Here is a 24,202-nt window from a genome sequence, read left to right on the forward strand (position 1 = left end):
CTCTCATGGCAGACCTCGTGGATCTGTTGCCGTGGGTTTGGGTTTTATGTTTGACAAAAGTACAAAGTGGAGGGGGAGCCAGGCCATTCAGGATCTTGAATACAAGACATGTTGCTATATTACGCAATATTTCCCCAACTCGGGAGCTTATGTTTTCTGAGGATGTAACAGTGATTATGGCTATTGGCTTTCTATCAAGCACCTTGAGAGCCTGATTGTAGACTGGGCTTTAATGTTGTACAGCAAGCTTGGGCCCAACTAGTCAAACAGTATGTTAAGTGGGGAAGTATCAATGCATTGAAGTTCAGTTTGGCTACCTCTGTAGTCGGACAATTTCGTATGAATTGGAAATTAACGAGGTTGGATTTGGTTATTTGAGTTACCTTTCTCACCTGCTTTTTAAAAGAGAGGTTGGAATCAAGTATCAGATACCACCTGGAGCCTCTCCCCAGACACATACAGTGCCTTGCGAAAGTATTCGGCCCCCTTGAACTTTGTGACCTTTTGCCACATTTCAGGCTTCAAACATAAAGATATAAAACTGTATTTTTTTGTGAAGAATCAACAACAAGTGGGACAAAATCATGAAGTGGAACAACATTTATTGGATATTTCAAACTTTTTTAACAAATCAAAAACGGAAAAATTGGGCATGCAAAATTATTTAGCCCCTTTACTTTCAGTGCAGCAAACTCTCCAGAAGTTCAGTGAGGATCTCTGAATGATCCAATGTTGACCTAAATGACTAATGATGATAAATACAATCCACCTGTGTGTAATCAAGTCTCCGTATAAATGCACCTGCACTGTGATAGTCTCAGAGGTCCGTTAAAAGCGCAGAGAGCATCATGAAGAACAAGGAACACACCAGGCAGGTCCGAGATACTGTTGTGAAGAAGTTTAAAGCCGGATTTGGATACAAAAAGATTTCCCAAGCTTTAAACATCCCAAGGAGCACTGTGCAAGCGATAATATTGAAATGGAAGGAGTATCAGACCACTGCAAATCTACCAAGACCTGGCTGTCCCTCTAAACGTTCAGCTCATACAAGGAGAAGACTGATCAGAGATGCAGCCAAGAGGCCCATGATCACTCTGGATGAACTGCAGAGATCTACAGCTGAGGTAGGACACTGTCCATAGGACAACAATCAGTAGTATATTGCACAAATCTGGCCTTTATGGAAGAGTGGCAAGAAGAAAGCCATTTCTTAAAGATATCCATAAAAAGTGTTGTTTAAAGTTTGCCACAAGCCACCTGGGAGACACACCAAACATGTGGAAGAAGGTGCTCTGGTCAGATGAAACCAAAATTGAACTTTTTGGCAACAATGCAAAACGTTATGTTTGGCATAAAAGCAACACAGCTCATCACCCTGAACACACCATCCCCACTGTCAAAGATGGTGGTGGCAGCATCATGGTTTGGGCCTGCTTTTCTTCAGCAGGGACAGGGAATATGGTTAAAATTGATGGGAAGATGGATGGAACCAAATACAGGACCATTCTGGAAGAACCTGATGGAGTCTGCAAAAGACCTGAGACGGATGGAGATTTGTCTTCCAACAAGGCAATGATCCAAAACATAAAGCAAAATCTACAATGGAATGGTTAAAAAATAAACATATCCAGGTGTTAGAATGGCCAAGTCAAAGTCCAGACCTGAGTCCAATCGAGAATCTATGGAAAGAACTGAAAACTGCTGTTCACAAATGCTCTCCATCCAACCTCACTGAGCTCGAGCTGTTTTGCAAGGAGGAATGGGAAAGAATTTCAGTCTCTCGATGTGGAAAACTGATAGAGACATACCCCAAGCGACTTACAGCTGTAATCGCAGCAAAAGGTGGCGCTACAAAGTATTAACTTAAGGGGGCTGAATAATTTTGCATGCCCAATTTTTCAGTTTTTGATTTGTTAAAAAAGTTTGAAATATCCAATAAATGTCGTTCCACTTCATGATTGTGTCCCACTTGTTGATTCTTCACAAAAAATAGTTTTATATCTTTATGTTTGAAGCCTGAAATGTGGCAAAAGGTCGCAAAGTTAAAGGGGGCCAAATACTTTCGCAAGGCACTGTAGATATCTGGCTCAGTAGTATCAGATACCACCTGGAGCCTCTCCCCAGACACAGATATCTGGCTCAGTAGCATCAGATACCACCCGGAGCCTCTCCCCAGACACATAGATATCTGGCTCAGCATCAGATACCACCTGGAGCCTCTCCCCAGACACATAGATATCTGGCTCAGTAGCATCAGATACCACCTGGAGCCTCTCCCCAGACACATAGATATCTGGCTCAGTAGCATCAGATACCACCTGGAGCCTCTCCCCAGACACATAGATATCTGGCTCAGTAGCATCAGATACCACCTGGAGCCTCTCCCCAGACACATAGATATCTGGCTCAGTAGCATCAGATACCACCTGGAGCCTCTCCCCAGACACATAGATATCTGGCTCAGTAGCATCAGATACCACCTGGAGCCTCTCCCCAGACACATAGATATCTGGCTCAGTAGCATCAGATACCACCTGGAGTCTCTCCCCAGACACATAGATATCTGGCTCAGTAGTATCAGATACCACCTGGAGTCTCTCCCCAGACACATAGATATCTGGCTCAGTAGTATCAGATACCACCTGGAGCCTCTCCCCAGACACATAGATATCTGGCTCAGTAGTATCAGATACCACCTGGAGCCTCTCCCCAGACACATAGATATCTGGCTCAGTAGTATCAGATACCACCTGGAGCCTCTCCCCAGACACATAGATATCTGGCTCAGTAGTATCAGATACCACCTGGAGCCTCTCCCCAGACACATAGATATCTGGCTCAGTAGCATCAGATACCACCTGGAGCCTCTCCCCAGACACATAGATATCTGGCTCAGTAGCATCAGATACCACCTGGAGCCTCTCCCCAGACACATAGATATCTGGCTCAGTAGTATCAGATACCACCTGGAGCCTCTCCCCAGACACATAGATATCTGGCTCAGTAGCATCAGATACCACCTGGAGCCTCTCCCCAGACACATAGATATCTGGCTCAGTAGCATCAGATACCACCTGGAGCCTCTCCCCAGACACATAGATATCTGGCTCAGTAGCATCAGATACCACCTGGAGCCTCTCCCCAGACACATAGATATCTGGCTCAGTAGTATCAGATGCCACCTGGAGCCTCTCCCCAGACACATAGATATCTGGCTCAGTAGTATCAGATACCACCTGGAGCCTCTCCCCAGACACATAGATATCTGGCTCAGTAGTATCAGATGCCACCTGGAGCCTCTCCCCAGACACATAGATATCTGGCTCAGTAGTATCAGATACCACCTGGAGCCTCTCCCCAGACACATAGATATCTGGCTCAGTAGTATCAGATACCACCTGGAGCCTCTCCCCAGACACATAGATATCTGGCTCAGTAGCATCAGATACCACCTGGAGCCTCTCCCCAGACACATAGATATCTGGCTCAGTAGCATCAGATACCACCTGGAGCCTCTCCCCAGACACATAGATATCTGGCTCAGTAGTATCAGATGCCACCTGGAGCCTCTCCCCAGACACATAGATATCTGGCTCAGTAGTATCAGATACCACCTGGAGCCTCTCCCCAGACACATAGATATCTGGTTCAGTAGTAACAGTTGCCCTCTTTGGGAAGAACATGCAGACAGCTTTTTTCACATTGAGTCCACTCTGTCTTCCGTCTGTTTTCTGTAAACAAGCACTGTAACATTGAAATATGGCCTCATAACCCTATAAAGTGTGTATCAATTTAACCTTTTGTTTTTGGTAAATGATTTCTTGACAATATGAAAGCTAAGGCCTGCAAGCGATGTGTGTTAATGTTCACACCAAGCGTTGCGGCTCTTAACATAGCTCCCCTACAGAAGACCCCGGCGACCAATGACTCTTGTGTGTGAAGTAAGGAAACTTAGACTCATGATCAAGGGCTAGGGCCTACACAGCTATAGCCTTGAATACAGACATGTAGGCTCTTCTCCTAATAGGCCTACAGAGAGTAAGATAGGCCTACATGAGGAAGACCAGATAGTAGACATAGATGTTGTGATTTAGGGACTATAGATTCTGACCTAAGGGGCAGGATATCGAAATAGCGTGAAATCAATTTCAATGAGGCTTAGAGTTTAAATCAATACTAAACATCACCATTGATCACAAGTCATTGTTCAACAATATTGATTATATTTTGTCATTATACACATTACCATTGATCGCCCAATGGTATACGTCTAAGCGCTTGACTGCATACAGCTCAGAATTGTTAAAATGGTGCCAGGGGTAGGCTTATGCTGTGCTGTGCTCAGCCTGCATATCCGTGTGTGTGTGTGTGTGTGGTCAGACTGCCAGAGGAATCTGTTCTCATTGCTGTTGACACCTGACATTAACAGAGCTGTCTGCTCAGCACTTTTATTTTCCCTTGTGATTTGATCCATAGAACTATGTCAATTCTCTCTTTCTCTCTCGCTCTTGCTCTTTCTTTGTTACTCACTCACTCACTCACTCACTCACTCACTCACTCACTCACTCACACACACAGAGTGTGGGGCTATGAATCATCATCATCATCAGTTGGATGTTTATGTCTTAGAGCGACCATCTCGCTGGGGCTGTAAACTACAGACTGGGTGTGTGTTCTGTGAGCTCCAGACAGACTGTGTGTGTTCTGTGAGCTCCAGACAGACTGTGTGTGTGTGTGTTCTGTGAGCTCCAGATAGACTGTGTGTGTGGTTCTCATAATCTTTTCATACTTTACCCCAGCCTCCCATAAATGTTCCCACCACCAGTTGCTGAAACTTCGTCTCTCACTGTCTCTGCTCTCTCTCTGCCTGCATCTGCCTTTCATTAGCTCTTCCTTTTCTTTTCTCCTCCTAATCCTCTCTTATCACTGTGACATTTCCTCCCTGGGGTGTCACTAAACCGGATTGATTTGATCATCATGTATTGACAGTCAAACGCCACCATGAAGTTTTCTGCTCATTAAAAATCATGAAAATGAGTAACAGCCTGTATTGCTTCCGTTGTGCTGAACTTTCTTTCACTTTCCCTTATATGTGGGCCAGTGTTTTGTTTTCATTTGTGTGTGTGTGTGTGTGTGTGTGTGTGTGTGTGTGTGTGTGTGTGTGTGTGTGTGAGAGAGAGAGAAAGAATAGGAAATAATTTTTATTCTGGGTCTTTGATTTCACCCTCCCTTATGTGATGTAGTTTTGCAGATGAAAACTTGTTTGGTTGCAGAGTTAGCCAGAGTTCAGACAAAGCTCAAGGGAAGTTTTGTGAGTGTCTCTTTGTAGACCTACACAGTGCTGAGGCGGGGGTCTTCACCTAGATAGTGGGCAACAGAAGCAGTGGATGTCTGAAGGAACACCCACAGAACAGTACTTTTCTGTATGAATCTTAACTTTGCCATCGCTTCTCTATTTTGCTGGGATTTTGCCAGTGCCAATGTAGACTACCAGACAATTCTTACTGTTCTGCCCCAGTAGCTGACTCACCTGACCAGTGGAGGCTGCTGAGGGGAGGATGGCTCATAATAATGTCCGGAATGGAGTGAATGGAATGGTTTATGTTTGATACCATTCCATACACTTCATTCCAGCCATTACACTCAATTCCAGCCATTATTATGAGCCTCCACTGCACCTGATGTAAGATAAAGTTGTCTCCAGATACTTATCTGAGATCAGGTTTGGTAGTTTTCCAACTAATGATTAGGATTAGGATTAGGGGACGGGGAAGCTGGTCGTAAATGGTTAGGATTAGGGGACGGGGAAGCTGGTCGTTAATGGTTAGGATTAGGGAAGGGGAAGCTGGTCGTTAATGGTTAGGATTAGGGGACGGGGAAGCTGGTCGTTAATGGTTAGGATTAGGGGACAGGGAAGCTGGTCGTTAATGGTTAGGATTAGGGGAAGGGGAAGCTGGTCGTTAATGGTTAGGATTAGGAGACGGGGAAGCTGGTTGTTTATGGTTAGGGGAAGGGGAAGCTGGTTGATAATGGTTAGGATTAGGAGACGGGGAAGCTGGTCGTAAATGGTTAGGATTAGGGGACGGGGAAGCTGGTCGTTAATGGTTAGGATTAGGAGACGGGGAAGCTGGTCGTTAATGGTTAGGATTAGGGGACGGGGAAGCTGGTCGTTAATGGTTAGGATTAGGGGACGGGGAAGCTGGTCGTTAATGGTTAGGATTAGGGAAGGGGAAGCTGGTCGTTAATGGTTAGGATTAGGGAAGGGGAAGCTGGTCGTTAATGGTTAGGATTAGGGGACGGGGAAGCTGGTCGTTAATGGTTAGGATTAGGGGACAGGGAAGCTGGTCGTTAATGGTTAGGATTAGGGGAAGGGGAAGCTGGTCGTTAATGGTTAGGATTAGGAGACGGGGAAGCTGGTTGTTTATGGTTAGGGAAAGGGGAAGCTGGTTGATAATGGTTAGGATTAGGAGACGGGGAAGCTGGTCGTAAATGGTTAGGATTAGGGGACGGGGAAGCTGGTCGTTAATGGTTAGGATTAGGGGACGGGGAAGCTGGTCGTTAATGGTTAGGATTAGGGGACGGGGAAGCTGGTCGTTAATGGTTAGGATTAGGGGACGGGGAAGCTGGTCGTTAATGGTTAGGATTAGGGGACGGGGAAGCTGGTCGTTAATGGTTAGGATTAGGAGATGGGGAAGCTGGTCGTAAATGGTTAGGATTAGGGGACGGGGAAGCTGGTCGTTAATGGTTAGGGTTAGGGGAAGGGGAAGCTGGTTGTTTATGGTTAGGGGAAGGGGAAGCTGGTCGATAATGGTTAGGATTAGGGGACAGGGAAGCTGGTCGTTAATGGTTAGGATTAGGGGACAGGGAAGCTGGTCGTTAATGGTTAGGGTTAGGGGAAGCTGGTCGTTAATGGTTAGGATTAGGAGACGGGGAAGCTGGTCGTTAATGGTTAGGATTAGGGGACGGGGAAGCTGGTCGTTAATGGTTAGGATTAGGGGACAGGGAAGCTGGTCGTTAATGGTTAGGATTAGGAGACGGGGAAGCTGGTCGTTAATGGTTAGGGGACAGGGAAGCTGGTCGTTAATGGTTAGGATTAGGGGACAGGGAAGCAGATCGTTAATGGTTAGGATAAGGGGACGGGGAAGCTGGTTGTTTATGGTTAGGGGAAGGGGAAGCTGGTCGATAATGGTTAGGATTAGGGGACAGGGAAGCTGGTTGTTAATGGTTAGGATTAGGGGACAGGGAAGCAGATCGTTAATGGTTAGGAGAAGGGAAGCTGGTTGTTTATGGTTAGGGAAGGGAAGCTGGTCGTTAATGGTTAGGATTAGGGGACAGGGAAGCTGGTCGTTAATGGTTAGGATTAGGGGACAGGGAAGCTGGTCGTTAATGGTTAGGGTTAGGGGAAGCTGGTCGTTAATGGTTAGGATTAGGGGACGGGGAAGCTGGTCGTTAATGGTTAGGATTAGGGGACGGGAAGCTGGTCGTTAATGGTTAGGATTAGGGGACAGGGAAGCTGGTCGTTAATGGTTAGGATTAGTGGAAGGGAAGCTGGTCATTAATGGTTAGGATTAGGAGACGGGAAGCTGGTCGTTAATGGTTAGGATTAGGGGACAGGGAAGCTGGTCGTTAATGGTTAGGATTAGGGGACAGGGAAGCAGATCGTTAATGGTTAGGATTAGGGGACAGGGAAGCTGGTCGTTAATGGTTAGGATTAGGGGACAGGGAAGCTGGTCGTTAATGGTTAGGCTTAGGGGAAGCTGGTCGTTAATGGTTAGGATTAGGAGACGGGGAAGCTGGTCGTTAATGGTTAGGATTAGGGGACGGGGAAGCTGGTCGTTAATGGTTAGGATTAGGGGACAGGGAAGCTGGTCGTTAATGGTTAGGATTAGGGAAGGGGAAGCTGGTCGTTAATGGTTAGGATTAGGGGACAGGGAAGCTGGTCGTTAATGGTTAGGGTTAGGGAAGCTGGTCGTTAATGGTTAGGATTAGGGGACGGGGAAGCTGGTTGTTTATGGTTAGGGGAAGGGGAAGCTGGTCGATAATGGTTAGGATTAGGGGACAGGGAAGCTGGTCGTTAATGGTTAGGATTAGGGGACAGGGGAGCTGGTCGATAATGGTTAGGATTAGGGGACAGGGAAGCTGGTCGTTAATGGTTAGGATTAGGGGACAGGGAAGCTGGTCGTTAATGTTTAGGGTTAGGGGAAGCTGGTCGTTAATGGTTAGGATTAGGAGACGGGGAAGCTGGTCGTTAATGGTTAGGATTAGGGGACGGGGAAGCTGGTCGTTAATGGTTAGGATTAGGGGACGGGGAAGCTGGTCGTTAATGGTTAGGATTAGGGGACAGGGAAGCTGGTCGTTAATGGTTAGGGTTAGGGGAAGCTGGTCGTTAATGGTTAGGATTAGGGGACGGGGAAGCTGGTCGTTAATGGTTAGGATTAGGGGACGGGGAAGCTGGTCGTTAATGATTAGGATTAGGAGAAGGGGAAGCTGGTCGTTAATAATTAGGATTAGGGGGAGAGGAAGCTGGTCTTTAACCTGTGCTTATGAGTCACGTCTACTTCAAGTGGCTCACCTTTCCAGAGCAGTCATCTGCGTGTTGCTGAAGTAGAGGATGATGGGAGATTCCCCTTGGCTTATCTAAGACTTTTGTTTCCCCTTGTCCTCTTACACTCAGCCTCCCTCTCCCACAAGTTATTTCTCTGCAAGATGGGAGGTGCCTCTGCAATGCTGGAAAAGTGATATAGGGGGAGTAGAGCAGGGATTCAGAGAGACAGGCAGGCAATGAGAAGTGACAGTAAAGGATAGAGGAAGTTGGGGAGAGATTGACATAAATGATACATTTGAGAGTAGGAAGGGTGAGTTAGTCCTCTGAGTAAGCACAGCACCAGAGATGTGCCGAATAATAGTTTCTTTATTTAGCCAAGAGAACAAAAACACAAGCCCCTAAGAGTCATCTACTAAGCCTGTTTGATATAATCCCCACGACTACGATGGGAAAACAACAAACAACAGTCTCTCTCTCATTCTTCCTCCTCACTCCCGCTCTCTCTCTGCCCCCTCCCTTCTTTTCCGAAATGAGGATACAGGCTTAGCAGCTTGCTGCATCTGTTTTTGCAGGGGTGTTGTGGTGTTACTGTGTATGTATGATGCCAAATTCGAAACAAAGTCCTAGCCACTACCTCAAAGTACTACAGTAATTTTGAGAGGATTGGATAGTTCGCAGAACATCTTACCTGGCCTGAAGGCGGGTTAAGTGGATCTACTACTATGCTAATAACACATATCCATTTCTTTTAGGACTAAATATCAAGGGGTAGGGGCTCGGACATTGAGTATACAATATGTGTTAAAGTTGTGGTATTGAGACTGGCCCATCATACTATTGGTAGTTTTTGAGTGTATTGGAGGTGTTCTTCATTCTAGTCATATTGAGCTAGCAGCAGATGTTTTTGTAGATGTCTACTCCAGTTAGCCAGACAGTAGATGCTATAACCCACATGCAAATAAATATAAAACACACTTCTCAGTATGGTGCTCTCACTTATCTAGCTTTAACTCTCTCTCTCTCAATTCAAATACTTTTATTGGCATGAGAAATATATGTTTACATTGCCAAAGCAAGTGAAATAGATTATAGACTTTTATTTTATTTATTTATTTCACCTTTATTTAACCAGGTAGGCTAGTTGAGAACAAGTTCTCATTTGCAACTGCGACCTGGCCAAGATAAAGCGTAGCAAATCGACACATACAACAACACAGAGTTACACATGGAATAAACAAAACATACAGTCAATAATACAGTAGAACAAAATAAAACAAAACGTTTTTTTTTTACAGTGAGTACAAATGAGGTAAGTTAAGGAAATAAATAGGCCATGGTGGCGAAGTAATTACAATATAGCAATTAAACACTGGAATGGTAGATCGGCAGAAGATGAATGTGCAGGTAGAGATACTGGGATGCAAAGGAGCAAGATAAATAAATACCAGTATGGGGATGAGGTAGGTAGATAGATGGGCTGTTTACAGATGGGCTATGTACAGGTGCAGTGATCTGTAAACTGTCTGACAGCTGGTGCTTAAAGCTTGTGAGGGAGATATGAGACTCCAGCTTCAGAGATTTTTGCAATTCGTTCCAGTCATGGGCAGCAGAGAACTGGAAGGAAAGACAACCAAAGGAGGAATTGGCTTTGGGGTGACCAGTGAGATATACCTGCTGGAGCGCGTGCTACGGGTGGGTGCTGCTATGGTGACCAGTGAGCTGAGATAAGGCGGGGCTTTACCTAGCAATGACTTGTAGATAACCTGTAGCCAGTGGGTTTGGCGACGAGTATGAAGCGAGGGCCAACCAACGAGAGTGTACAGGTCGCAATGGTGGGTAGTGTATGGGGCTTTGGTGACAAAACGGATGGCACTGTGATAGACTGCATCCAGTTTGTTGAGTAAAGTGTTGGAGGCTATTTTATAGATGACATCACCGAAGTCGAGGATCGGTAGGACAGTCAGTTTTACGAGGGTATGTTTGGCAGCATGAGTGAAGGATGCTTTGTTACGATAAAGGAAGACAAAAGTGACAAACAATAAAAACTGAACAGTAAATATTACATTCACAACAGTTCAAAAGGAATAGAGACATTTCAAATGCCATATTATGGCCGTATACAGTGTTGTAACAATGTGCAAATATTTAAAGTGAAAAATGGAAAATACATTTACATAAATATAGAATGTATTTTCAATGGTGTTTGTTCTCCACTGGTTGCCCTTTTCCTGTGGCAACAGGTCACAAATCTTGCTGTTGTGATGGCACACTGTGGTATTTCACCCAATATATATGGGAGTTTATCAAATCAATTTGATTTGTTTTCGAAATCTTTGTGGGTCTGTGTAATCTGAGGGAAATATGTGTCTCTAATATGGTCATACATTTGGCAGGAGGTTAGGCTCAGTTTCCATCTAATTTTGTGGGCAGTGTGCACATAGCCTGTCTTCTCTTGAGAGCCATGAGCCAGCTTCTTACTTCTGGCGCCGACAGAGATGGCCGCCTCGCTTCGCGTTCCTAGGAAACTATGCAGTTTTTTGTTTTTTTTACGTGTTATTTCTTACATTAGTACCCCAGGTCATCTTAGGTTTCATTACATACAGTCGAGAAGAACTACTGAATATAAGAGCAGCGTCAACTCGCCATCAGTACGACCAAGAATATGACTTTCGCAAAGCGGATCCTGTGTTCTGCCTTTCACCCAGGACAATGGAATGGATCCCAGCCAGCGACCCAAAAAAACGACTTTGTAAAAGGGGGAAACGAAGCGGTCTTCTGGTCAGACTCCGGAGACGGGCACATCGTGCACCCCTCCCTAGCATTCTTCTCACCAATGTCCAGTCTCTTAACAATAAGGTTGATGAAATCCGAGCAAGGGTAGCATTCCAGAGGGACATCAGAGACTGTAACGTTATTTGCTTCACGGAAACATGGCTCACTGGAGAGACGCTATCGGAGTCGGTGCAGCCAGCTGGTTTCTAGACGCATCGCACCGACAGAAACAAACATCTTTCTGGTAAGAAGAGGGGCGGGGGCGTATGCTTCATGGTTAACGAGAAGTGGTGTGGCCACAACAACATACAGGAACTCAAGTCCTTCTGTTCATCTGATTTAGAATTCCTCACAATCAAATGTCGACCGCATTATCTACCAAGGGAATTCTCTTCGATTATAATCACAGCCGTATATATTCCCCCCCAAGCAGACACATCGATAGCTCTGAACAAACTTGATGATTGAGTTGGAGGCGTGCGTGCCCTGAGCCCTCTCCTGTACTCCCTGTGGCCACGCACGCCTCCAACTCAATCATCAAGTTTGCGGACGACACAACAGTGGTAGGCTTGATTACCAACAACGACGAGACGGCCTACAGGGAGGAGATGAGGGCCCTCGGAGTGTGGTGTCAGGAAAATAACCTCACACTCAACGTCAACAAAACTAAGGAGATGATTGTGGACTTCAGGAAACAGCAGAGGGAACACCCTATGCCGCTCTGTACCATCACTCATTCATATATCTTTATGTACATTTTCTTTATCCCCTTACACTTGTGTCTATAAGGTAGTGGTTTTGGAATTGTTAGCTAGATTACTTGTTGGTTATTACTGCATTGTCGGAAGAAGAAGCATGAGCATTTCGATACACTCGCATTAACATCTGCTAACCATGTGTATGTGACAAATAAAATTTGATCAATGATTTGATTTGATGTCTGCCTACGGCAGCCTTTCTCAATAGCAAGGCAATGCTCACTGAGTCTGTACATAGTCAAAGCGTTCCTTAAGTGTGTGTCAGTCACAGTGGTCAGGTATTCTGCCACTGTGTACTTTCTGTTTAGGGCCAAATAGTATTCTAGTTTGCTCTGTTGTTTTGTTAATTCTTTCCAATGTGTCAAGTTATTATCTTTTTGTTTTCTCATGATTTGGGTGGGTCTAACTGTGTTGCTGTCTGGGGGCTCTGTGGGCTCTCTTTGTGTTTGTGAACAGAGCCCCATGACCAGCTTGCTTAGGTTACTCTTCTCCAGGTTCACCTCTCTGTAGGTGATGGCTTTGTTATGGAAGGTTTGGGAATCACTTCCTTTTCGGTGGTTGTAGAATTCAAAGGCTCTTTTCTGGATTTTGATAATTAGCGGATATCAGCCTAATTCTGCTCTGCATGCATTATTTGGTGTGTTACGTTATACACAGAGGATATTTTTACAGAGTCTCAATTTGGTGTTTGTCCCATTTTGTGAATTCTTGGTTGGTCAGCGGACCCCAGACCGTACAACCATAAAGGGCAATGGGTTCTATAACTGATTAAACTATTTTTAGCCAGATCCTGGTATGTCTGGTATGACTGGTATGTCAAATGTTATGTACCTTTGATGGCGTAGAAGGCCCTTCTTGCCTTGTTTCTCAGCTCGTTCACAGCTTTGTGGAAGTTACCTGTGGTGCTGATGTTTAGGCGGAGGTAATGTATTGTTTTTTGTGTGCTCTATGGCAGCGGTGTCTAGATGGAGTTTGTATTTGTGGTCCTGGCAACTGGACCTTTTTTGGAACACTTTTTTGGAACACCATTATTTTTGTCTTACTGAGATTTACTGTCAGGGCCCAGGTCTGACAGAATCTGTGCAGAAGATCTAGTTGCTGCTGTAGTCCCTCCAACACTCCCTCTCTCTCTGTCTCTAATTTCATCTCTCCATCTCTCTATCTTCCACTGATACCTTTCCTACTGCCTACTTATCTCTTCTCCTACATCCCTTATTATTCTTGAATAAACATTGGGTTTGCATGACTGCATACTATGAGAACAGATGTTGAGAGAGAGATGGAGAAGATTGAGTGACATAACATTTCATTTAGCCTACCATCTACCTGTATATTGTAGCATAGGAATGAATTAGGAATGAATTCGATTTTTACAATAATTGGTCTAAGGATTAGCTAGGACAAAAGCTTGAGTCTCAATGTTTTATCCTCTGGCCATTCCGCACAAGGGGACCGACTCTTTAGTCAGAATGCGAGTGAGACCCCCCACCCTCCATCTCAACCTTTTCAAATGTCAGCCACTGCCTATTAGTGCAGCCAAACACTGTTACTGTGAGGGTTCATCTCAAATTAGCAACTGTAATGCACACACACACACACACACACACATACACACACAATTAGCAGGCCACAGCCTTATGGTTATACCAGTGACATTGCCTAAACCCCTAACCATGTGTATGTGACCAATTACATGTGTGTTGTGTATGTTCTACAGATGATGTCAAGGCTTTTGGATGACTGTATGACCTCGTGACCTTGCAAACACAATCGTATAACTCATGCACGCATGGATTCACAAGTAGTCACTATGCCACAGGATCACAGGCTGGTTTCTACTGTATGGGAGAATCATAATTGCATACTCATTGCAACCTTTCTCCTCTCTTCCTTCTCAAAACCGATTGGAGGAGGTCAGAGGGTAGGGACCTCTGGCTTTCTTATCCAATGGGTTTTGAGAAGGAGGCGAGAAGAGAAGACTCGAGGAGTATGCAATTAAGATTCTCCCTCTGTGTACACAAACAGGACTCCTGCTGTGTTCGTACTGATGTCAGCCATACAAATGTAGGCAAGTCACTTGAGCTCAGCGTGAGTCCCATTTCCTCTGACTTTGCATGCTACGCTCTGTTATTATACAATCATGATCATCAGCACAACTCTGATGAAGCTGGAAACCTTGTCATAATAAACTCACCTGGGAGTTTAGATTAGTTTTATTTTTTTGCTGATGCTGAATATTTTTTGCTCCACCTGATCCTGTGCTGGTGGGATCTATGCTCCCATCTTTTGGTCAATTCTGGAAATAGCAACCATATACTTGTCTATGAGGATCAGGCCTACTGCACTGTAACATTGTACTTGTCTATGAGGATCAGGCCTACTGCACTGTCACATTGTACTTGTCTATGAGGATCAGGCCTACTGCACTGTAACATTGTACTTGTCTATCAGGATCAGGCCTACTGCACTGTAACATTGTACTTGTCTATGAGGATAAGGCCTACTGCACTGTAACATTGTACTTGTCCATGAGGATCAGGCCTACTGCACTGTAACATTGTACTTGTCTATGAGGATCATGCCTACTGCACTGCAACATTGTACTTGTCTATCAGGATCAGGCCTACTGCACTGTAACATTGTACTTGTCTATGAGGATCAGGCCTACTGCACTGTAACATTGTACTTGTCCATGAGGATCAGGCCTACTGCACTGTAACATTGTACTTGTCTATGAGGATCAGGCCTACTGCACTGCAACATTGTACTTGTCATTGAGGATCAGGCCTACTGCACTGTAACATTGTACTTGTCTATCAGGATCAGGCCTACTGCACTGTAACATTGTATTTGTCTATCAGGATCAGGCCTACTGCACTGCAACACTGTACTTGTCTATGAGGATTAGGCCTACTGCACTGTAACATTGTACTTGTCTATCAGGATCAGGCCTACTGCACTGTAACATTGTACTTGTCCATGAGGATCAGGCCTACTGCACTGTAACATTGTACTTGTCCATGAGGATTAGGCCTACTGCACTGTAACATTGTACTTGTCCATGAGGATCAGGCCTACTGCACTGTAACATTGTACTTGTCCATGAGGATTAGGCCTACTGCACTGTAACATTGTACTTGTCCATGAGGATTAGGCCTACTGCACTGTAACATTGTACTTGTCTATGAGGATCAGGTCTACTCCACTGTAACATTGTACTTGTCTATCAGGATCAGGCCTACTGCACTGTAACATTTTATTTGTCCATGAGGATCAGGCCTACTGCACTGTAACATTGTACTTGTCTATGAGGATCAGGCCTACTGCACTGCAACATTGTACTTGTCATTGAGGATCAGGCCTACTGCACTGTAACATTGTACTTGTCTATCAGGATCAGGCCTACTGCACTGTAACATTGTACTTGTCTATCAGGATCAGGCCTACTGCACTGCAACATTGTACTTGTCTATCAGGATCAGGCCTACTGCACTGTAACATTGTACTTGTCCATGAGGATCAGGCCTACTGCACTGTAACATTGTACTTGTCCATGAGGATTAGGCCTACTGCACTGTAACATTGTACTTGTCCATGAGGATCAGGCCTACTGCACTGTAACATTGTACTTGTCCATGAGGATCAGGTCTACTCCACTGTAACATTGTACTTGTCCATGAGGATTAGGCCTACTGCACTAATCCTCATGGACAAGTACACAAGCAGTTAAGATTACAGCATTATCACTGATGAATCCTCATATAACACTGTGGCAATCAGTCCTCTCTTTCCTTACAGACTGTGGGGATGGCAATGATGATGATAAGGTACTTGTTGTGGAATTGTTAGATTACTTGTTCGATATTGCTGCAGTCAGAACCAGAAGCACAACCATTTTGCTACACCCACAATAACATCTGCTCACCATGGGTATGTGACCAATAACATCTGCTAACCATGGGTATGTGACCAATAACATCTGCTAACCATGGGTTTGTGACCAATAGCATCTGCTAACCATGGGTATGTGACCAATAACATCTGCTAACCATGGGTATGTGACCAATAGCATCTGCTAACCATGGGTATGTGACCAATAACATCTGCTAACCATGTGTATGTGACCAATAGCATCTGCTAACCATGTGTATGTGACCAATAGCATCTGCTAACCATGTGTATGTGACCAATAACATCTGCTAACCATGGGTATGTGACCAATAGCATCTGCTAACCATGTGTATGTGACCAATAGCATCTGCTAACCATGTGTATGTGACCAATAGCATCTGCTAACCATGTGTATGTGACCAATAACATCTGCTAACCATGTGTATGTGACCAATAACATCTGCTAACCATGTGTATGTGACCAATAGCATCTGCTAACCATGTGTATGTGACCAATAACATCTGCTAACCATGTGTTTGAAAAAGAGAAAAGATTAGATGACATTATGATCAATGTGTAAACCTCAGCAAAGAAAACAGAAAAGCTGATGAGAAAGGCAATACTATAAGTCTGCGTTTACACAGGCAGCCAAAATCTAATCCTTTGCACAATTATTGGCAAAACAGCTGATCTCATTGGTCAAAATACCAAAGTGGGAAAATATCAGAATTGGGCTGCCTGTGTAGACGCAGCCTAAGTGTGTGTATGAGAGAGCGAGTAAGAGACAGAGAGAGAAAGAAAGCGAGAGAAAGAGCAATGCCAGTAGTGATTTTAAAGGACACAATGACTTGTTTTATAAATGTAGTGTGATTTTGCAGGTTAACAGCCTCTCATAGTGGAGCAGATGACTAATATTACAGCACAGACACCATGTTCACACAACAGACCATGCACCAGGTGGACCGGTGGGGCTGTTGGGGTTAACAACTCACACCCTGTTATAAATCAAGGACAAAACATTCAGCTCTCCCTCGCCAATGTTCACCAGAGGAAGGTCTTTTGTTTCTACAGACTTTTCCCGCTGAAACTGTAACACGTTCTAAAGCGAATACTGGAACAATATTTCAAACATAAAACGTGGGGAATTGTCAGAGGTGATCTAAAGAACACTAATGTCATTTGGTTTGTAATTTTGTGATATCATATAAAAAAAATGTTATAAAGGAAATACTGTAGCTTGGAAAGTACACACACTACATGAGTGAAGTGTCCATCCAATGTGTTGTGCATGAAATATGACACATTATGAAAGTGTTTTTGTTAAGAGAGGGAAATGTAATGTAAATGTCCATAAACTGCACAAGTTACAAGTCACGCCCCTGAGTGAGGTCAGAGAGCGTGTCAGCCTGACGGAACCGCCCTTTTGAACAAACTGTATAAAATTATGGGTTAAGAATTTACATATCAGACCAGAGAGACATAGAGCTGCAGCTGCACTGTTAGAGCGGTTTGAACCCTGAATCTCAACACGAGGTAGAGACAATAAAACTACCTCCCGGACAATCACTGGTATGGTTTTGAGAGAGACACGGCGAACCAAGGCATTTCACGTAAATATATTTATGATTTCTCACTCCAAGCGGGCGACGGTTCGTGTGCAAAGTATAGGAATACTATAAGTGAGAGTATTTTCTAAATGTACCAACGTTAAGGGTCTCTCTCCCTCTCGCCCTCTCCATGTCTTTTGTAACAGGCAACCATATTGTTGTCAGTCCGCTATGGACCTGTTTTTAACGTATTAAGTGTGTATGTTATCCTGTATTACCATTTAATTAGTTTGTAAATAAATAATTACACCAATTTGTGTAGTACTGAATCATAAGTCTCAGGTTTTTGCAGATGCAAGGAGGTTACGACTGTTCAGAATGATGATATGATATGAGGTTATGATTAATACATTGACTTGTTTATAGATGTGATAGGTAAAGACCTTTAGAGTTTAATTCGGGAGATGGCAACTCTTTAAAGAACCCCTCTCGTTGTGCCCCAAATCCTAATGAGTTAATTGTTACATGATTCATTTAATCGGGTAACAATTAAACATATTTAGGTAATTAGATAAATAACAATCCTCAGATTGATTTTAAAGTCAAGTCACGACACTTACCAAATTTTTCAGGACAGTGCACTTTCAGCAGTGTTTGAATTAGAATGAGTGGATTACCATGTCCTTGAGAGATGTGTGGGCTGTAATAGCAGAGGGCTGCTGCTGCTGGGTAATAGGATGTAATTATTTAATGTTGTATAACGAGAGGGTCACCTAGGACTCGTTAGCCTGATGCTAATTAGTGTTTTTTTTTTCATAGGTGATTAAAGAAAGATTTCCACTGTTTGCTCTGGGCACCGAGACGTGACTAAGACTATAATTTTAAAGTGGTCAATACAATTTTATTCTGATGAACCTTTATTTAACCAGGTGAATTAGTTAGGAACAAATTCCACATAGCAACAAGATGTGTGCATTGTGTTTATTGAAAAAATTGAATAACTCACATTTTCAAAGTTGCTTGCATGATTTTTTTATGCAATGTATGTTTCTGTTTGATAATGTAAAGTAATATGTGTAAATGGCAGATTGTAATAGACATATGGAGTATTTGATGTGTGGGATCTTTATTTCCTGTTGTAAGAGTTAGATTTCCTGTGTCACGGCTGCCTTGGCCTCATCTCCCTGGCACTCGGTGTTCACCTGGGAACAATGACAACATGAACACGGTAGTTGTTAGTAATACTCATGTATATCAAAATATAATTGGGCTCACAGTCAGTCAGTGAATGTCATTGGTCATGTAATACCACACTCACTCTGTAGGAGGAGCTCCACTCCCCGGCCCCGTGGCTGTTGACAGAGCGTGCCCGGAACAGGTAGTGTGTGTTTAGGCAGAGCCCGGCCGTCTGCAGGTTGCAGGTCTTCAGCCCCACCAGGACCACTCCCTTCCCCTCCTCCATGGCCATCCCCACGGTAACAGCATCCTGGAAGTGGATGTCAAAGGTCTCCACCTCCTCGCCCATGGGCAGCATCCAGAAGATCTACACAGACAGATAGTTAGCTATCATCATATTGGATAACTTCTACATAGATATAAAACAATACATTTGAAGTTTAATTCCTGAATAAGTCCATAGTTGCTGTTTAACTGTACCTCCACAGTGGCTCCACTGACGATGTGCTGGTAGATGATGGGGGGCCTGGGCAGCAGATAGCGTTCCTTATCGCTGCAGTCCCCAGCTGACAGGCCCAGCTGTTCCTCCATCACCAGCTTCCTGTGGCTCCTGGGGGTCCGGGGGCTTCGGGGTGAGTCCGCCAGGGAGCGGTGGGGGGTCCCTGGGCATGACGGCAGCTGCACCACCTCGCAGCACCCCTCCAAAACGTCTGCCTCCATGCTGGTCGCCACAGAAACCACTGCAGCCACTTCGGGGCTCTTCCAGTGGAGGTGGGTCCCCAGCAGGGCCTGCAGGTCCCTAAAGAGGGCATCAAAGTCCATCTTCACCCCCTTGAAGGGCTCCCCCTGCTGGAGAGTCAGGGCAGGGCGATGAATGTGCCCGTTGACCCTCTGCAGCCGCTGGGTTAGAGCCATGGCCCCGGTCAGGAAGGCCACGGTGTTGGGCTCCAGGAGGGCCTGTTCAGAGATCATCTCCAGCCCAGTCAGGGAGCCCAGGAGTGGGGCAGAGGTCTGGAGGAAGTCAATGGCTCCGCTGCAGGTGCTGGAGGTCAGGTTGTCCAGGTGTGAGAGCAGCAATGCCTCCTGGTCTAGCAGAACATTACGGAGAGACAGGAAGCCCTCGCGTACACGGCGTCTTAGCTCGGTGCCGTCGGAGTCCGTCCGGGCCCTCAACTGGTCCATGGACACCATGTCAGCTTCACACTGGGACTTCACTACAGCCACATGACGGGTGCAGCAATAAACATCTGATACAAACTTACATTTCTGTATGAACTTTTAATGAATTAACTTTGAGTTTACTCTGCTGCAAGTAATCTGTTTGACATAATATTCCCTCTAAGCTGTGCACGTGTGTCGGCACGCAGCTCCCCTCGGATGGCCGGGCAGAAGAAATATCAGCCCATGCAGAGAAGAATGAGTTTGAACTTCACTCAACTTCCTAGTTTTTCCCTTTAGTTAACACTATCAATGTTTCACTGTACTGTGGAAAATTGTGCTCAAATCAATACAATATTAGCCACTTTCAATGTAACATACTGAAACAAAACAAACTATGCAAGATTTAGTCTGCAAAATTAACTGTGTAAGTGATTTCCTTGTATGCAGAGAGCATTGGCGTATTATTCTATTGCATTGACAGGCATGACTCAGGCCCCTACTCTACAGCGCCATAACCAATCAGAGCTGCAGTAGGCCTATATGCAAATAGTCATATATGGATCTATGCCATTCACTTTGAACTTGACTGTGTTTACAGCATGAGTGGTCACGAGTAGATGCGCTTGTTTTGAGATCAAACCTGTGCACATTTGTTCATATTATTTGCTAGTTAGTGAGTCATTAGCCCGGTTATCTCTAATTTCTAGTCAACAATGGGGGAGTGGTTGCTTCCGACAAGAGCACAAGATGTGTGCATTTCTAGTCATCTTTGAAAAGCTAGTCAGGTAAAGTGCGTTTTTTAAGTGTTAAAGGGGCAGTGTTGTATATTGAGACAGGCTTGATAAGGTAAGTAGCCAATAGGCAGAGGGAAGCATAATTTGTCTGGTTTTCTATAATAATGGTATGGAAATAATAATGCATTTTATTTTAAAGTGGTGTCTTGCATCAAACAACAAACCATTTTAAGCCATCTCCTTGTCTGAAGGACTAGTGGATAACATGGTAATGTTAAGCCCTGCATGTTTTTTTAAGTCTCATGGAATGTAGGCCTACATTGAACACCACACACTTGCTGCTACTGTAGGCTGATTGATAGAACAGCTATTTCCATGTTAAAATGTTATGGGATGTATTTTTCTCCATTGTATTGATGGTAGGCCTCTCTGGTAGACCTACATTATGATAAAATATCCATAGTAGCCTACCTGACCACTGTTAAAACTGAAACTTAAAGCGAGTACGACCTCAGTGTTCACAGTAAACTTGCGCTGGAATTTGCACAGAATTTTCAAAATGCTCATGTTTGTCCTCAGCAGACCTGAAATTTGCTCAGTGCCTATTTTCTTTTGAGGGAACATTGGCTACCATTACTGTGGTTCACAGAGATTGGATTTTGAGAATGTATTTTTTACTTGGAGTAATTAAGATGTGAAAGGTTAGCACTGGTACATTCTGGCTGCACTTATAAAAGCGAATTAACTGAACAAAAGCTGTTTGTGCAGCAACATTAAGATGTCAAATCAACGACATAAATCCATGAAATTAGAGTAGTAGACGTGACCTTACCCTTCCAAGCCTGCTCTAGGGAATTGTGGATGCCCACCTCCATGTGGGCGCGGGCCTCGTGGACTAGTGACACATCATGTCCCTGGTGCCCCTGTTCCATGCACCCCTGGCACCCCAGAGCTCCGTCGTCAAGGCAACAGTGGGACAGGGAGCGGTCATGGTGGGTGGGGCACGGATCGCGGCACCCGCTCTCCACGGGCTCCGTCAGCACGTGGACCTGGAATGCCCGTTTGCCATGGAGTTTTCTCAGGCACTTGGCACAGAAGTTGAGGCCGCAGGTGTGGCAGTAGCGCTGGGCCTCACGCTGCTTACAGCAGATCTCGCAGGCGATCACCCTCAGGGGTATCTTCTTGGCACGGGTGTTTCTGGGTTGCTTCACCCGCCTCAGGCCCTCAAGCCTTTCCAGGAGCTGCTCAGCCACGTTAGCCAGGAGAAGGTTCTCTGGGAAGTGCCAGGACTCGCCGGGCTGGAGGGAGTAGTGGACCAGGCAGCGGGGGCACTGGGAGCAGGGCTGAGGTTGCTCGGCATTAGAAGCCTTGCTGCTGGGCGTCTTCTTGCGGACGCCTTCCAGGCAGGGCCGACAGAGACAGTGGCCACAGGGCAGAGACACAGGCTGGAGGAGGAGAGTGTCACAGGCTGGGCAGCACAGGTGGAGAGCCAGGCAGCGGGTCACTGGGTCAAGCTCAGCTTTTGTCTGGGCATCCTGAGAGCTAGAAGGGGTAACAGGCAGGCTTAGCCGTCAGAGAGCTGGAAAAAAATACTAATGTAGTCACAGTTACACTACAATATCATCCCCCCACTATTTCTGTTATTCCAGTCCATATAAAAATAAAAATCATATATGGCACTACTTCAGTATTTGTTAGGCTTTTTATCTGTTTCATACCCTATCTCCTCCTTTCCTGTGTGTTTGGCTTTGGGGTTGTTGTGCATCTTCGAAGACCTCAAGCGCAGCCAACAGCCGGATTCAGAATCAGTACCAAGCATTCTTGTATTAGATAACAGATTCCCAATTCTATTTTATGCGTAAGATATCCTAAAGAAAACAAAGTCATGATTAGATTTCGCTCGTTAGGCTAGCCTACTCTCTATTTCACTCATTGGCTTACATTTTGGTTGCAAATTCTAATAGAGATCTTTATATTTAATTAGCCTAATCTAGTTAATTAATCTGCATTTTTCATTCATTACTGAGGCACTTACGTTCTTCAGCACGTCTGAGTGTGATCAAAAAGTGAAACTCGCGGGAATATCTCAGCTGTTTTACTATGACGTACACTTTCGGCCGTCTATGACGTTATTATGGCAGCGTACGTGGTGGCCGAATTATGTGGTAACCTGGTCAAATTCCAAACCCAGCGCTTTAATATGATTCTCTACAGCCTATTTCCTCGAAGTGGGGAAAAAGTTTATAAAACACAACCAATAAACACATCACTAGAAATGGCCACTAGATGGAGACATTGTATTACATTGGATTAAACACACACACACACATCTCACTCCCCTTCTTGGCTTCCATGGCAACCCCCACCGTAACCTTTCCCCAATAGAATATTTCCCCCACGGGAACCACATCAGTTGGCATTCTCACAAACAATTGCAAAATTGTTTCAATAATATATAGAACTTTTCTTGCAGCTCTGGAATATAAAGCTTTTTTGAGGCCTTGCTCACAATTCATTCTGTGGCACCACAATGACCAAACGATATACTGTATGCGAGGCTCTTGATCATATTTTGATCATGACACTGGTGAGGAGAGAATCCTTGTTAAACTTTGACACAAAGTAGTCTGTGATAAATAGCACAATAGGTTTCATCAGAGTATCTGTTATAGTCAAAATCATACAATAATCAGTCTTTTTTTTACTCAAAAAAAGAGTTGTATGAGCTCAGGTCAATGAGGCATACAGGCCATAAATAGCAAATAGAAGTTAAAAACGTGTAATGTTCACAATAACTTAAGTTGATAAAAAGATCTAACACAGCATTAGGTGATATACAGTGGGGCAAAAAAGTATTTAGTCAGCCACCAATTGTGCAAGTTCTCCCACTTAAAAAGATGAGAGAGGCCTGTAATGTTCATCATAGGTACACTTCAACTATGACGGACAAAATTATTTAAAAAAATCCAGAAAATCACAATGTATGATTTTTAATTAATTTATTTGCAAATTATGGTGGAAAAATAAGTATTTGGTCAATAACAAAAGTTTCTCAATACTTTGTTATATACCCTTTGTTGGCAATGACAGAGGTCAACATTTTTCTGTTCACACATTCACACAATGTTGCTGGTATTTTGGCCCATTCCTCCATGCAGATCTCCTCTAGAGCAGTGATGTTTTGGGGCTGTTGCTGGGCAACACGGACTTTCAACTCCCTCCAAAGATTTTCTATGGGGTTGAGATCTGGAGACTGGCTAGGCCACTCCAGGACATTGAAATGCTTCTCACGAAGCCACTCTTTCGTTGCCCGGGTGGTGTGTTCGGGATAATTGGCATGCTGAAAGACCCAGCCACGTTTCATCTTCAATGCCCTTGCTGATGGAAGGAGGTTTTCACTCAAAATCTCACGATACATGGCCTCATTCATTCTTTCCTTTACACGGATCAGTCGTCCTGGTCCCTTTGCAGAAAAACAGCCCCAAAGCATGATGTTTCCACCCCCATGCTTCACAGTAGGTATGGTGTTCTTTGGATGCAACTCAGCATTCTCTGTCCTCCAAACATGACGAGTTGAGTTTTTACAAAAAGTTATATTTTGGTTTCATCTGACCATA

At 44.5% G+C, this 24,202-nt stretch overlaps 2 protein-coding genes across 3 annotated transcripts in view; both read right to left on the reverse strand.

The window, feature by feature from the left end:
* The window catches only part of LOC118374952 (SPRY domain-containing SOCS box protein 4-like), an 81,786-nt gene extending 63,632 nt beyond the window's left edge, over positions 1-18,154 (reverse strand). The window contains exon 1 of one of the 2 annotated variants that reach the window (XM_052467910.1): positions 18,135-18,154. The gene's annotated coding sequence lies outside the window, so the exon portion shown is untranslated. Of the gene's footprint in view, positions 21-18,134 lie in introns of those variants that run through there. The other variant, XM_052467908.1, reaches the window with a different exon arrangement.
* Positions 18,155-18,482: 328 nt separating this feature from the next.
* Positions 18,483-22,453, reverse strand: LOC118374951 (tripartite motif-containing protein 42-like). The gene is made up of 5 exons (XM_035761450.2): positions 22,304-22,453; positions 21,418-22,127; positions 19,171-19,904; positions 18,833-19,057; positions 18,483-18,716 (listed from the first exon to the last, which is right to left on the reverse strand). The coding sequence occupies exons 1-5, from the start codon at positions 22,402-22,404 to the stop codon at positions 18,660-18,662; spliced, it is 1,827 nt and encodes a 608-aa protein (XP_035617343.1). The 5' UTR covers positions 22,405-22,453; the 3' UTR covers positions 18,483-18,659.
* Positions 22,454-24,202: the final 1,749 nt, after the last annotated feature.

This window comes from Oncorhynchus keta, chromosome 18, assembly GCF_023373465.1.
Source record: "Oncorhynchus keta strain PuntledgeMale-10-30-2019 chromosome 18, Oket_V2, whole genome shotgun sequence".
NCBI lineage: Eukaryota > Metazoa > Chordata > Actinopteri > Salmoniformes > Salmonidae > Oncorhynchus > Oncorhynchus keta.

Bases quoted from the DNA above. Each gene is read 5' to 3' on its own strand.
- LOC118374951 (XM_035761450.2), bottom strand. From the start codon at position 22,404: ATGCTTGGTACTGATTCTGAATCCGGCTGTTGGCTGCGCTTGAGGTCT. The intron at 22,128-22,303 runs GTATGAAACAGA...TACCCCTTCTAG, and splicing joins ACAGGAAAGGAGGAGATAGG to CTCTCAGGATGCCCAGACAA. The intron at 19,058-19,170 runs GTACAGTTAAAC...CTGTCTGTGTAG, and splicing joins TCAGTGGAGCCACTGTGGAG to ATCTTCTGGATGCTGCCCAT.